Source organism: Aquarana catesbeiana, linkage group LG08 (assembly GCF_042186555.1).
Source record: "Aquarana catesbeiana isolate 2022-GZ linkage group LG08, ASM4218655v1, whole genome shotgun sequence".
In the NCBI taxonomy this organism is placed as follows: Eukaryota; Metazoa; Chordata; class Amphibia; order Anura; family Ranidae; genus Aquarana; species Aquarana catesbeiana.
Window position 1 is genome coordinate 286,872,463 of NC_133331.1, and position 15,983 is coordinate 286,888,445.

The 15,983-nt window shown below is 44.0% G+C and overlaps 1 protein-coding gene across 1 annotated transcript in view; it reads left to right on the forward strand.

Annotated features, from left to right (window-relative positions):
* The window catches only part of LOC141106770 (uncharacterized), a 177,774-nt gene that overhangs the window by 1,085 nt on the left and 160,706 nt on the right, over positions 1 to 15,983 (forward strand). The window contains 11 exon segments of the mRNA XM_073597697.1: positions 2,497 to 2,640; positions 2,727 to 2,850; positions 2,967 to 3,244; positions 3,324 to 3,465; positions 3,582 to 3,865; positions 7,208 to 7,349; positions 7,602 to 8,047; positions 9,059 to 9,200; positions 9,570 to 9,637; positions 9,759 to 9,894; positions 11,244 to 12,901. Coding sequence (XP_073453798.1) covers positions 2,497 to 2,640; positions 2,727 to 2,850; positions 2,967 to 3,244; positions 3,324 to 3,465; positions 3,582 to 3,865; positions 7,208 to 7,349; positions 7,602 to 8,047; positions 9,059 to 9,200; positions 9,570 to 9,637; positions 9,759 to 9,894; positions 11,244 to 12,901 — 3,564 coding nt within the window.

Sequence of the window (15,983 nt, forward strand, 5' to 3'; positions counted from 1 at the left end):
CCCCACAAAGTATCAGTTAGTGTCAGAATGTCCGCTGCAATATTGCGGTCCCGCTATAAGGCGCTGATAGCTGACATTACTAGTAAAAAATAAATATATCCCATAGTTTGTAGACGCTATAACCACTTTTAGACCGCCGCACGCCGGTATACGTCCTAAATTTGAAGAGGAATATTGTTGTTATGGCAGCAGTTAGCTGCCATAACCCTGGTATCTTCTTCTTCGGCCGGCGGTCCGGTTTCTGATAATAGTGGTCCCTGCGGCGGATTCGCCACAGGATCACTTTTATCGGGGGCGGAGAGGGCCCCCCTCCCACCGCACTCCGGTGCCCTTCGCCGCTTACCAGAGCCGTCGGTAGTGGCAGAGGCGATCGGATCCTTCTTGGTGTTAGGTATGGAGATGAGTGAGGGGAAGATGGCCCCCACCCGTCTCCATACCATTGCAGGGCGGAATCGACATCAAAACGTCACTTCCACCCACAGCTCTTAAAGGTTCTTTTTTATTTTTTTTAAATGACAACATTTTTTTTTATTGCATTTTAGTGTAAATATGAGATCTGAGGTCTTTTTGACCCCAGATCTCATATTTAAGAGGTCCTGTCATGATTTTTTTCTATTACAAGGGATGTTTACATTCCTTGTAATAGGAATAAAAGTGACACATTTTTTTTTAAAGAACAGTGTAAAAATAAAAAAATAAAGGGTAAAATAAATAAGTTAAAGAAAAAAAATTTAAACGCGCACAGTCCCGCAGAGCTCGCGTCCAGAAGCAAACTCATACGTGAGTAGCGCCCACATATGTAAACAGTGTTCAAACCACACCTGTGAGGTATCGCCGCGATCGGTAGAGCGAGAGCAATAATTCTAGCTCTAGACCTCCTCTGTAACTCAAAACATGCAACCTGTAGAATTTTTTAAACATTGCCTATGGAGATTTTTAAAGGCGCTTGTAAGAACGCTGCGCAAATATGGTGTGACAGAAAGTATTGCAACGACCGCCATTTTATTCTCTAGGGTGTTAGAACAAAAAAAAATTATAATGTTTGGGGGTTCTAAGTAATTTTCTAGCAAAAAAAACCCTGTTTTAACTTGTAAACAGCAAACCAATCAATATACGCTTATTTTTACCAAAAACATGTAGCAGAATACATATTGGCCTAAATTTATGAAGAAATGTGATATTTTCTCATTTTTTTTTATTGGATATATTTTATAGCAGAAAGTAAAAAATTATGTTTTTTTTTTTTTTCAAAATGTTCGGTCTTTTTTTTATTTATAGTGCAAAAAATAAACGCAGACGTGATCAAATACCATCAAAAGAAAGCTCAATTTATGGGGAAAAAAGGACATGAATGTTATTTGGTGACAGCGGCGCACGATAGCGCACTTGTCATTTAAAGTAACGCAATGTCGTATCGCAAAAAATGGCCTGGTCATAAAGGGGGTAAATCTTCCGGAGGTCAAGTGGGTATACAACTTTTTTTTGTACTGAAAACTGGATGAAATTTAATTTTTTAACCTACACAAGTCAACCTTGCTTTGTGCACTGGTCTGAATCATTTGGTGGAGGGGGGATTATGGTGTGGGGTTGTTTTTCAGGGGTTGGGCTTGGCCCCCTAGTTCCAGTGAAGGGAATTCTTAAGGCGGCAGAATACCAAGACATTTTGGACAATTTCATGCTCCCAACTTTGTGGGAACAGTTTGGGGATGACCCCTTCCTGTTCCAACATGGCTGCGCACCAGTGCACAAAGCAAGGTCCATAAAGACATGGATGAGAAAATTTGGGGTGGAGGAACTTGACTGGCCTGCACAGAGTCCTGACCTCAACCCGACAGAACACCTTTGGGATGAATTAGAGTGGAGACTACGAGCCAGGCCTTCTCATCCAGCATCAGTGCCTGACCTCACAAATACGCTTCTGGAAGAATGGTCAAACATTCCCATAGACACACTCCTAAACCTTGTGGACAGCCTTCCCAGAAGAGTTGAAGCTGTTATAGCTGCAAAGGGTGGGCCAACTCAATATTGAACCCTACGGACTAATGCTGGCCATACACTATACGAAAAATCGGCCGAAAAATCGTTCGTATAGACACTTCGTTCGTTTTTCAGCAAGTTAATGGGCACAAATCGATAATCGTTTGTGACGTTTTTGTGGGAAAAAAACGAACGGGAAGTTTGGAAAATTTCTGCCGAACGTACGATAAATTGCAAGGTTAATGTGTTTCCCGTCCGAACTGTCTGCACTAGGTATATGTAAAAAAACAAACAAAAAATTATTTATTCATGTCCACTGAACAATTTATCGGTCATTATATGATGGCACGATCGTTTGCGGTCACGGTCGAACGTTCGTTTTTCGAAAATGGGTTCGGACGATTTTCTGTATAGTGTATGGCCAGCATTAGACTAGGATCTCATTAAAGTTCATGTGTGTGTAAAGGCAGGCGTCCCAATACTTTTGATAATATAGTGATTGCTAATGTCTCTCCACAGGATAATATAATTGTGGAGAAGACATCGGGAGATGGACAGAACTCCATTATGGTCCCTCTACATTCTTTACTGGTTCCAGAAAGAAACAATGAGCAGAAGATTCTCAAAGTCACCCAGAAGATCTTGGAGTTGCTGACAGGAGAGGTGAGTAGTGCTGGGAATTCTGGGACATTATCCAGTAACAGACAAGGGATGTGTCTGGATGGTGACTGTATCATTGTGTGTGTCAGGTTCCTATAAGGTGTCAGGATGTCACTGTCTATTTCTCCATGGAGGAGTGGGAGTATTTAGAAGGACACAAGGATCTCTACAAGGACGTCACGATGGAGGATCAGCCGCCCCTCACATCACCGGGTAAGAGGAGACTTTATTGTAAAGGAGAGAGCAGCATGGAGGGTCCACCTAGATCCCCCATCATCTGATAAACACATAGAAACAATGTATTCAGTCAGTGTGTGTGTTTCCTACAGATGGATCCAGTAATGGGAACCCACCAGAGAGAGGACCCCGTCCTCTGTATTCCCGGGATTCCACACAGGAAGATCACACCCTCTCACCTACAGTTAGAGAAGACATAAAAGAGGAGGAGGTTGGTGTGATGGAGGAGTTTTCAGAAGGACACAAAGACCCCTTCAAGGAGGTCATGGTGGAGACATTTAGTGACACAAACCCACCAGAGAGATGTCCCTGTCCTCTGTATTCCTGGGATTCCACACAGGAAGATCACATCGTCCCTCACCATCATCAGGTACAAGATCATTAATCATTGATGGCTACACTATGATCTGTATATTAGTTGCATCTTACTATGTATTTTTTGCATTCAGAAAGAAAACTGGAGTCGTTTTAATATTACTAATGAAAAAGAAGAGGAGGAAAGTGTGATGATGAAGTGGGCATATTTAGAAGGACACAAGGATCTCTACAAGGACGTGATGATGGAGGATCAGCCGCTCCTCACATCACCGGGTAAGAGGAGACTTTATTGTAAAGGAGAGAGCAGTACGGAGGGTCCACCTAGATCCCCCATCATCTGATAAACACATAGAAACAATGCATTCAGTCAGTGTGTGTGTTTCCTACAGATGGATCCAGTAATGGGAACCCACCAGAGAGAGGACCCCGTCCTCTGTATTCCCGGGATTCCACACAGGAAGGTCACACCATCTCACCTATGGTTGTAGAAGAGGTAAAGGAGGAGGATTATGAGGTTGCTGTGATGGAGGAGTTTTTAGAAGGACACAAAGACCTTTTCAAGGAGGTCATGGTGGAGACATTTAGTGACACAAACCCACCAGAGAGATGTCCCCGTCCCCTGTGTTTCCAGGATTCCACACAGGAAGATCACACCATCCCTCACCATCATCAGGTAGGTGGGACTGAGGATGTCAAACTCAAGTTCTAAACTGTATTAGTTGCAGATCCCTGTATAAAGGAGGGAATCCCTGAATGCAGATTTTTTTTGTATTCGAGGAGTATATCCATAGGCTGTACACGAGTATCAAGTACCAGTTTGTGCCAGTTTGTGTAGTGTCACCAGGCTTGGGCTTGTATTACTACAGGACAGCTTTTGCTGAATGGGTTGTTGGCAGGTGCAGTTAGTTTTCCTGCCACTAGATGACTCTGTTGCCCTTATGGTCTGGTCTGGAAAAGGGAAAGTTATAAGCAAGTGTTAGTTCCCCTTTTAGAGAAATCACTCTTCTAGTAATGTAATGGGTAGAATAAGTACTGATTTAACTACCAGCTGTGGGTGGAGCCAAGTGTAGTCCAGGGTATGGGAACAGGACACCACAGAAATGCTAAAATGTAGTCCTATACCAGCTGATCCAAAGGACTCTTTGCAGGGCTGAATTCCCAGGCAAGGTGGTACAGATTGTGTGAGGAAAAGCTGTATTTGCCCTGGCTCCCCTGACTTTCTTTTGTAGGTCCTGTAACAGGATGTGCAAGGACTTGGAGGCCTGGAATGAGTCATCTCTGAGGGTGCCCAGCTGGGCAAAGCTGTAGAAGGGACATTGGGGAAGAGACTGATATACTAAAGAAGCACCTGACCCTCAGCTGCGGGTCCTGTGATCCAGTGATGGAAGCCTAGGGCTGTGGACTTAGTATAAGTAGGGAAATGGTCCCAACTCTGTGGTTTTCTCAAGAAGAGGAATGAAGGATAAGGAAGATGGTTTAGCTAAAAGATGTGCACTTTGTGATCCATACTGAAATGACTCCTACGGAATGTTTAACCTTGCACATGGCATTCCGTGCTTAAGATTCTGCAGGTATGTCAACTGTGATACTGTACGTCACGGGAAGTTAGGTGAAGATGTAAAGTTGTTGTAAAGTGCTGAAATGCATCTATGCGTCCACATCCCTTTATTCTCAATATTAAGGCTGGGGATGTCATGTGTGGGCCCGTGGCCAGGAAACATGTCCTATTGACATGTGCAATTCGTTTTGTTCCGATTTGAAATTCAGACAAATTTTTCGTTGTTCGGAAATTCTGATGTTTCCGAATTCAGAATCGCAATAGTAACAAACGTAGCACCCTATAGTTTAGTCAAGGAGCTCCTGGCAAATTTACTTGCCAGGAGTGGTTATCCTGGTTGATTGACAGAGATCTATTGATTCCTCCCCAAGTTTGGCTTTGTTGCACTTTTCTCTTCTACCACTAGGTGGTCGGGTACTTGTTGGTACTAGATATGAGAAGGGCAACCCAGGGTCAGGTTATGGGTATTCAGGTATCTCAGCCAATGGGCAGGGGTTTTCTTTAATCCCTTGGCCTACTGGGAGAGCCTATTTCTTCGGGTGGAGTCAGGTGATCTATGTTCTGTGCCACCTGGACGGCTGTCATGTGCCCCGGGCTGATAGGCCAGAGTTTGGGCCTATCCCGGGGCATCTGGCTGCTAGGCTGTCTGAGGGCCTATCCAGAAGTAAGAGAGCAGCATAGGGTTTGGATTTCGGCTTACAGTCAACCAGGAGTGAAGAAAGTACCGGAGCGGAATTCTCACCCAGCGGGCATGGTGGAGAATTGGGAAACTTCAGGTGGTGATCAAGTCAGGGACCCAACCAGCTAAGGTGACGCTTGCAGAGCAGCCTTGTGTGTCAAGCTAGGGATCGAACCGGTCAGCGAGGGTGAAGCTTGAGAAGTATGCGGAGTTCCAAGCTAGGGACCCAGCAGGGAAGCATGGGTGATGCTTGAGGGAGATACCACTGTAAAGATTGGAGGAGCTCAAGGGATTCAGAGTCAGTAAATCAGAGGGTCTAATGAGAGACCAGGAGCTCAGTGTTGAGGAATTACAAGAGACAGTTGTAGTGAAGCTGAAGGAACTGTTACGTTCGAGTTAGGAACTGTTAAAGACTGTTGCCATCAGAGACAGCATTCCTGCATGTGCAGACGTGGCACTTTGCTGGAGCCTTTCCCTGCATGGCTGTCCTCTTATTGAAGTATCGGAGTCTGCCAATTGAACCTACAACTACTTAAGGACGAGTGCACGTAGGTCTGCGAGTGGTCTGCGAATGCACATGGGTCTGCAAGTACCTGTGTATTGTCTTGTTGAGTACCTGTGTATTGTCTTGTTGAGTATTAGTGTCAGGAAGCTAGTTGTTAGGTAATTTGGACAGGGTATAATCCCCAATCCTCATTAAATTTAATAGGTACTATGCCCAGCGGGTGTGGAGAGGCGACTCGTTGTACATCTTGCCGCATCTATGCGTTCCTTGATCATCCGATCGAGGGTGAATACTGCTGTGCAAAATGTAAGAGCATTGTTTCCCGGGAAGCTCAGGTTCTGAATATGGGGAAGCAACTGTCAGCACTGAGAAGTCCCTCCATACTAAAGGAGAGCCAGGAACGTACATGGCAGGTGGCGGCTGGGGCCAGCACAGAGGCGGGTGGAGACCAAGAGGTGCAGGCACTAGCAAAAAGTAGATGGGTGACAGTCAGGAAGGGTAGAGGGGGAAGTGCCAGGGAGGCCGATCCAGGGCTGGAGCATCCCAATAAGTACGCTCCATTGAGTGACATTGGTTAAACCAGTCAGGGACCAGCACTGCTAGAGCTGAGGGACTCTCCTAGCTGCTGGGGAAAGAACTCCTCCAGTGAGATGGGGAGGGGGAAGCGAAGGGAAAGGAAAGACAGATTATGGTGGTAGGGGACTCAATTCTTAGAAGGACAGAGAGGGCAATCTGTAACAAAGACCTGAAGCGCCGAACAGTATGTTGTCTACCGGGCGCTCGGGTTCGGCACATCACGGATCTGGTGGACAAATTACTGGGAGGGGCTGGGGAAGACCCGGCTGTCATGGTGCACATTGGCACCAATGACAAAGTCAGAGGCAGATGGAGTGTCCTAAAGAACGATTTTAGGGACTTAGGAGCTAAATTGAGGAAAAGGACCTCCAAGGTAGTATTCTCAGGAATACTACCGGTACATTGAGCCACACCAGAAAGGCAGAGGGAGATTAGGGAAGTAAACAAGTGGCTGAAGAGCTGGTGTCGTAAACTAGGCGATGGGGGGGGGGGGGGGGTGTCCAGAGGTAGAGATAGTCAGCGCGGAACATATTCCAGAGGGTAGTACACAGGAAGATCACACCATCCCTCCACATCATCGGGAAGATGGGGATGAACAACATGAACTCAAAAACAATTCTAAGGTATGAGAGGACATTCTTCTATGTAATCTCTTGTTCCCTTTTCACCAATGTGTTCTATCATCTTTGGGGTTTAGGATGAAGAACGGAAAGACATCAAAGTTGAGGTTAAAGAGGAAGAAGAAGAGACGTTGGTGAGTGGAGATCAGCAGTCTATGGAGGAGGGGGAGATGATTATGAAAAGAAAAGTGGAGGAATCTTCTCTACATGTGGATACAAGTAAGTAATACTAAATGCAGAAACAGTTAATTTGTATAGATTGATGATTGAGGATTTGTAGACTTTCCCATCATCAGGTAAGATAATCTCTACATGGACATCATGATGGAGAATCGGCCACCCCTCACATTACTGGGTAAAAGGAGACTTTATTGTAAAGGAGAGAGCAGTACGGAGGGTCCACCTAGATCCCCCATCATCTGATAAACACATAGAAACAATGTATTCAGTCAGTGTCTGTGTTTCCTACAGATGGATCCAATAATGGGAACCCACCAGAGAGATGTCCCCGTCCTCTGTATTCCCGGGATTCCACACAGGAAGATCACACCATCTCATATACGATTAGAGAAGAGATAAAAGAGGAGGAAGAGGTTGATGCGATAGAGGAGTTTTCAGAAGGACCCACAGACCCCCTTAAGAAGGTCATGGTGGAACCATTTAATGACACAAACCCACCAGAGAGATGTCCGCATTCTCTGTATTCCGGGGATTCCACACAGGAAGATCACACCATCGCAAATGAGGTTAAAGAAGAGATAAAAGAGGAGGAGGATGAGGTTGATGTGACGAAGGTGTTTCCAGAAGGACACAAAGACCCCTTTAAGGAGGTCATGGTGGAGCAATTTAGTGGCCCCCATCCTCAGTATTCCTGGGATTCAATACAGGAAGATCACAACTATGCACAACCTGATCAGGTAAATAGGGCTAAGTATTCAGGAACTCGATAATGGTTTTAAGCCAGTTGTCTCCAAACTGTGGCCTGGGGGGGGGTCAGATGTGGCCCTTTGCTTGCCTTTATCTGGCCCTTGGGGTACTTTTCCTGCCACTGATACAAGACACTTTTCCTCCCACTGATGTCAGTAGCAGGAATTATGCCCATTGTTGGTGTCAGTGGGAGGAATAGTGTCCCATGGTTGGGTCAGTGGGAGGAAAAGTGCCCCATTGTTTGATGTCAGTAGCAGGAACTACACTATTCCTTCCAATGACACCAACGATGGGGCACTATTCTTCTGACTGATATCAATGATGGGGCACTAGTCCTCCCACTGACACCATCCATGGGGCACTAGTCCACTGACACCAATTATAGAGCATTGTTCCTTCCACTGACACCAACAACGGGGCACTATTCCTCCCACCGACACCGGTGATGGGGTACTATTCCTCCCACTGACACCAACGATGGGGCACTATTCTTCCAATGGATATCAATGATGGGGCACTATTCCTCCCACTGACACCAATGATGGGGCACTGTTCCTCCTACTGACACCAATGATGGGGCACTATTTCTCCCACTGACACCAAACTGCGGCCTGGGGGGCAGATGTGGCCCTTTGCTTTCCTTTTCCAGCCCCTGGGGTACTTTTCCTGTCACTGATACAAGACAATATTCCTCCCACTGACATCAACAATGGGGCCTAATTCCTGCTACTGACATCAATGATAGGGCACTATCCCTTCCACTAACACCAATGATGGAGCACTATTCCACCCCCGACATGTTTACATGTAGTCAGGGGGGGAATTGTTTACTTCCACTAATGCCAGGACAATTTCTATTTCCAATGGCCACAGTCCAGCCCCCCTAAAGTCTAAAGGACAGTAAACTGGCCCTTTGTTTAAAGTATTTGGAGACCCCTTTTCTAAACTATAAGAGGACATTCTCCTATTTTTTTTTTTAATCTATCATCTTTGGGGTTTAGGGTGAAGAACTGAAAGACATCAAAGCTGAGATTAAAGAGGAAGAAGAAGAGACGTTGGTGAGTGGAGATCAGCCGTCTATGGAGGAGGGGGAGAAGATGATGGAAATTAAACAGGAGGAATCTTCTTTACATATGGACACAAGTAAGTAAGAAGTGCTAAATGCAGAAACGGTTCACATTTTAATTTCACTTTTAGGAGTATATCGTATGTATTTACATTATTACAATGCATACATTATACATACATACGATCCCCCATCATCTGATAAACACATAGTGTTCACTTCTATAATTTATTGAATATAAACTTATACTCAAAACACTCGCAAGATTGTATAATATCACTGTGAAGCCCAGATAACGAAAAAGCAAGTGTGATGATGTCACTGCCCTTGCGCGTTACGTCCTGCCCTTACGTGTTACGTCCAATCAAGCATTTATTGACCCTTGTTTATTAAGAGGTCTATACGCAGTGCTTTGTATTCAGTCAGTGTGTGTGTGTTTCCTACAGATGGTACCAGTAACAGAAACCCACCAGATTCCAAACAGGAAGATCACACCATCCCTCACCATCATCAGGTACATGGGGCTGAGAATGGTGAACTCAAACTTGTCCATAAACTGTATTAGATGATATTCTTCTCTGTAGTCTCAGAATAATAGTGCTCACCATCATTTTGTGATTTTTTTTTTTTTTAAGGGGGAAGAAGTGTTGGGTATAAAACTTGAGGTCGAAGAGGTAGAAGAGATGGATGTGATCTGTGAACAGTTGCCAATAGAAGAACAAGTGATGGTCACAATTACCAAAGAGGAATCTTCACTAGATGTCAGTTCAGGTACGTATTAGATACAACTTCACTTTTTTTTTTTTTTTACATTTTATTCTTTCACATTTCAGTTTATTTTCATCAAGTTCACATTTGCAGATTGATCAAAACTGAATTAAAAAAGAATAGAATAGAAAATTATAGAATAGAATAGACTACAAGAGAATAGAACATAAAAGGATAGAATAGGATAGACTACAGAAAAACAGAATAGAAATGAAAAGAATAGAATAAATTAGAACACAATGAAATAGAACAATAATGGTTGTCTTTGAAATTAGAAATTTTAATTCATGACCCAGTTGTGAATCAAAAAATTCACGCCGGTAAAAAAATTGCTTTTCGTGTTCCAAGTGTGAGAAGTCCTTCAAAGAGAAATTGGATCTCGTTCAACACCAAAGAGTTCACACCGGCGAGAAGCCCTATTCCTGTCCTGAGTGCGGAAAGGACTTCTCCAAAAAAAGTGATCAGACGGCGGCAAATGTTTTGCACAGAAAGTGACTCTAGTCAACCACTGTCTTGATCAGTATGTGGAACTTCATGGCTTTACAGTCATGTTCCGAGTGCCATAAAGCATTTGAAGAGAGATCTGAATTCCACGTACGTCGGAGGGTCACACCAGCAAGGAGATCTGCTCTTGCCCCGGCTGTGAAAAATCAGTCAAAATAAAATGTGATCCGGTTGAACACCAAAGAACCACTTTTTTTTTTTATTCATGGAAAGGTTATAAACCTTGTCAGATTTTTTGCCAACTGTGTCCCATTTGGAGATTTCCCTTCACTTCCTATCTCATACCCAAAACAGGACGTAAGATGAAATCCCTGCAAATGCTGGGAATCCCTTGGGGAACCCCCAGGTCACCAGAACTAGTATCCCTATTGGAAGATTTCCCCTCTATTACTTTTCTGGGGACAACCAAAAATTTAGGATTTCCTTTTACTTTCACTTTACATGATAATAGTAAACAGGATGGATAGAGAGGGTGAATCTGCCCAAGGTGGACACAGGCAGCAATAATAACTGACAGGTGTTCTAATCCCTCTCCACGCTATCCAAAACTAAGAAAAAGTTTTGCCTTTAGTTGTACTTTAATTTAACGTGTTCCCAAAAATTGAGGTGGAGGAAGGTCCATTTGTGTTCCTGGCTATACTATAGTCTTTAATGTATGTATAGTTGCTTTAGTTGCATTGTGCACCTTATCTGATGTCTGTCCTTGTATTGTTTCTGTTGTTTTTATCACGGTACCTAATACTGTGCCAGAGATCTAGCCAGGGAACAGTTGATTAATAGACCAACATACATGATTACTGAATGCAAAACATGAACAATGCTGCTATTAATTAATACAATTTCAACAGGAGGAGCCAATGTCCGGAAGACCCCAAAGGAACATCCCACTTTATCTGCAGATTGTAAGAAAGAGAATAATGGAATGGCGCAATATCCTCCAGGATTAATCATTTTTACTTCAAATATATATCACAAACCTAAGCCTATAAAAAAAACAAAAGATCGGTTTATTTGTAAACCGCCCCATTATAAATTGCGTACTATTCTCCCAAAGGGCCAACCAATCTTTCACAGTGCAGAGCAACTTCCAGATCTTTCCAATCATAAGGAATCTTCGGAAGAGTCCAAAGATAAACCACGTACCTTTATCCCTACTGTCCAACCAAGCTTTCACGTTTTAGGGCAACCGACAGATCCTTCTAATTGTAAGGAATCTTCTGAGGTGTCCAAAGATAAACCACGTACTGTTATCCCTACTGTTCAACCAAGCTTTCACATTTTAGGGCAACCAACAGATCCTTCTATTCGTAAGGAATCTTCTGAGGTGTCCAATGATAAACCACGTACTGTTATCCCTACTGTCCATCCAAGCCATCACATTTTAGGGCAACCAACAGATCCCTCTAATCTTAAGGAGTCTTCCGAGGTGTCCAAAGATAAACCATGTACTGTTATCCCAACTGTCCAACCAAGCTTTCACAGGCAGCCTACCGATCCTTCTAATCATAAGGAACCTTCTGAGGAGTCCAAAGATAAACCACATACTGTTATCCCTGATGTCCAACCAAGCTTTCACATTGCAGAGCAAACAACACATCCTTCTAATCCCAAGGAATCATCTCCCAGTAATTTACATTCTTTAAAGGATTGTGAAAAATCAAGCTTAAAAAATCATGACCTGGTTGTAAATCAGAAAACTCACGCCAGTAAAAAATGGTTTTCTTGTTCCGAGTGTGAAAAGTCCTTCAAAAAGAAATCAGATCTTGTTAAACACCAGAGAGTCCACACCGGCGAGAAGCCATATTCTTGTCCTGAGTGCGGAAAGGGCTTCTCCAGAAAAGAGATCCGTGATGGCCACATAAGGACTCACACCGGCGAGAAGCCGTTTTGCTGCTCAGAATGCGGCAAATGTTTTGCACAGAAAGTGACTCTAGTCAACCACTGTCTCGATCAGCATGTGGATCTTCATGAAATTAAGGCTTCACAGCCATGTTCCGAGTGCGGCAAGTCATTTGAAAAGAGATCTGAATTCCACGTTCATCGGAGGGGTCACACCAGTAAGGAGATATACTATTGCCCCGGCTGCGAAAAATTCGTCAAAAGAAAATGTAATCCGGCTGAACACCAAAGAACTCACACCAGAGAGCCACCTTTTTCATGTTGCAAGAAGTTCTTGCAGCATAAAAACAGTTGGAAAATTGTTCGACACAAGAGAACTCACAACGGGGAAAAGCCCTTCTCGTGTTCTGAGTGTGCAAAGACTTTTTCAGAGAGATCGCAACTAAAAGTACACCAAGTAGTCCATACTGGCGAGAAGCCCTTTACCTGTTCCGAGTGTGGAAAAGGCTACTCCAGTAAAGGAAACCGTGATAAACACATGAAGATTCACACTGGTGAGAAGCCATTTTCCTGTTCGGAATGCGGCAAACGCTTTACACAGAAAATAACACTAATCAACCATCAAAGAGTTCATACCAGACGAATGATCTACCCAAAAACATTCACATAAGACGCTAGTTCTCAGCCGTAGAATACACACCACCCGAGACCATTGAACAAGGTATGGTGGCATTTCATAGACTGAATTCTTCTATCCAGGCAACAATAAGACCATAAAGGTGAGGCCGTCCAAAAGGATCATCCACCCAGAATGGAATATTTTAGTTTTATCGTTGTAGTTTGATCTTTTGTTTTCTATTTCACTACTTAAAAGTGCAAAATTCCTTTAACCTCTTCTATGCATATATGAGGCATCTCGGCGAGTGGACTTTAACCCCCTGAGGCCCCATATATCTGGCCCTGTGCAAACATCTTTCCAGCACAGTTACCGGTGAGTACCCAATGCATACTTGCGATCGGGAGCTTTCCGATCATGTGACAACCAATTACAGTGGCCACGTGGTCGGAATGCCAGTCTCTGACTCCCGGCATTTAGAACCTCTTAAAGGGCTAGGAGGTGGCGGAGAGAAGGGGTTAAATAACGTGGGAGGAAAAAAAAACAAAAAACGCATTAGACGCTTTTTTTCTCTTTGTAAACAAATAGCCAGGGATTCCCTTCATCTATACTAGATCCTAGGTAGGGGTCTGGTATAGATGTTAATTGGGGACACCAGACAAAAAAAATGTGTGGCGCCCCCCCAAATCCCATACCAGACTCTTGAGGTCTGGTATGGATTTTGAGAGGGAACCATACACGTAAATTAAGAAAAAAAAAAGCATAGGGTCCCCCCAAAAATCTAAACCAGACCCTTATCCAATCATGCTGCCTGATAGGCCAGGAAAGGGGAAACGAGCATGTGGTTCCCCTCCTAAACCATACCAGGTCACATGCCCTCAAAACGTGGACATCCTGGCAAAGCACCTTTTGTTGATTAAGACAAGGGCCTATTCCCCACAACCCTGGCCCAGTGGTTCTGGTGGTCTGCAGACAAGGGGTTTATTGGAATCTGGAAGCCTGATTTAAGGGGGCACCCAGACACCTATCCCATGTGAATGAGTATGGAGTACATAGTACCCCTACTTATTCACAAAAATAGGGAAACAGTGATTAAAAACACACAGCCTTAAAAAAGTCCTATGATGTACATCTACTATCAATCATGCCATAGAGCAATGCAGATTCACGTCAGTCACAAGGAACGTTGCTTGCACATCCATTAAAAAAAACCTGCTGACTTGATCTCATGTTGATGACTGCTCACCCGCGAATCACAGCTCTGGCAGATGACAGCTAAATATGAACAAAAGGGCAGGGTCTCAAGTGCATGACAGCTAAGTATAAACAAAGGGGCGAGGTCTCCAGCGTATGACAGCTAAGTATAAACAAAGGGGCAGGGTCTCCAGCTTATGACAGGTAAGTATAAACAAAGGGGTGGGGTCTCCAGCTTATGACAGCTAAGTATAAACAAAGGGGCGGGGTCTCCAGCATATGACAGCTAAGTATAAACAAAGGGGCAGGGGTTTCCAGCTTATGACAGCTAAGTATAAACAAAGGGGTGGGGTCTCCAGTGTATGACAGCTAAGTATAAACAAAGGGGGTGGGTATACATTGTAAGAGAGCTAAATATACAAAAAGAGACTGGGTCTCCAGCTTATGACAGCTAAGTATAAACAAAGGGGTGGGGTCTCCAGTGTATGACAGCTAAGTATATACAAAGGGGGGTCTCCAGTGTATGACAGCTAAGTATAAACAAAGAGGTGGGGCCTCCAGTGCATGACAGTGAAGTATAAACAAAGGAATGTGGTCTCTTGTGTGACGTCATTGACCATATATGGCCATGTCCATATTTGGTTAATGACATCGCTCAGAAGACCCCACCACTTTGTTTATATCAGCTGCCATCCAGTGGAGCCATCAGGATCAGATTTTTTAGGTGGTTGGCAGGCGTTGTTCATCATGATAGACATGGATCTGCATCACCAGACGATTCAGCTAAGCCCCCTGCCGGCAGACCCCCACAGCCACCAGGCCAGAGTTGGGGGAAGAGGCCCTTGTCCTCATTAATACCAGGCTCCCCCTGGCAAAGCAAAGGAATATGGTCTGGTATAGTTAAGTGGGGGACAGATGCTACCCCCCCCCCCCCTTCCTGGCCTAGCAGTCCAAATGCCTGGATAAGGGTCTGCTTTTACGTTTTTGCATATGCTTGTTGTTAGAATTTTGGAGAAACCCTGAAGGATCTGGTATAACGTTTAAGGGGAACCCATGTTTTTTTTTTTTTTGCATGTGGTTTGCCTTAAACATTATACCAGACCTGAAGGGCCTAGTATGAATTGAAGAAGGAGCCCACTCTGTTTTTTTTTTTTTTTTTTCAACTATCCCCAGCTAAATAGCTTATATGGCCGGGGTTCCCCCAGGAGTAATGAATGGAGTCAGGTGATGTCACTGGTTGCTAAGGAGGCACCGATTCCTTAAAGTGGAACTAAAGCTATAAATTCAAGAGTTTAAAAAAAGAGTTGAATTCTTGGCATGCCAGGAATGTAACTGTCACATTTTCTGTGCTTTTAACCAAACTGTCATACCACCAGATGGCTGGGGTCATAACTGATCACATGCAGCACTTTGGCAGTTGCAGATCAAACAGAGGCCAAGATGGCAGCTTCCTTGGCTGAAAAGGATAGGGGGGGTTTAGTTCCACTTTAACTACTTTAACAGCAGAAGTAAGCAATAATATATAGTAGCAGGAGAAAAAAAAACCTGCTACTATATATGATGTTAGGCTTTTGCCGAAGGGACGGAAAGTCTGGCATTCGGACAAATACATAAACCTGTGCATGAGCGAGTTCATCCCTACCTGTCACTGGGTCATGAGATCAGGAAAATTTCCAGAACAGCGATACAGATAACGATATAAGGGTTCTCCTTTACCCCATTCTGTCAAATTGGCTGAATTTCAACTTTAAATACTGAAGTTCTCTGGGAACAATGGCTGGGTCTCACGTTGTTTTTTTTTTCGTATGTTACATTGGGATAGGCATCTCGTGACTGCAACACAATAAAGTTCTCATTGGTAAAACCATAGTGTGGACTCTTGTTGTTACCACTGATCACAATTACTTGTTCTTCACCAGCAATGATAAGAGGGTGACTT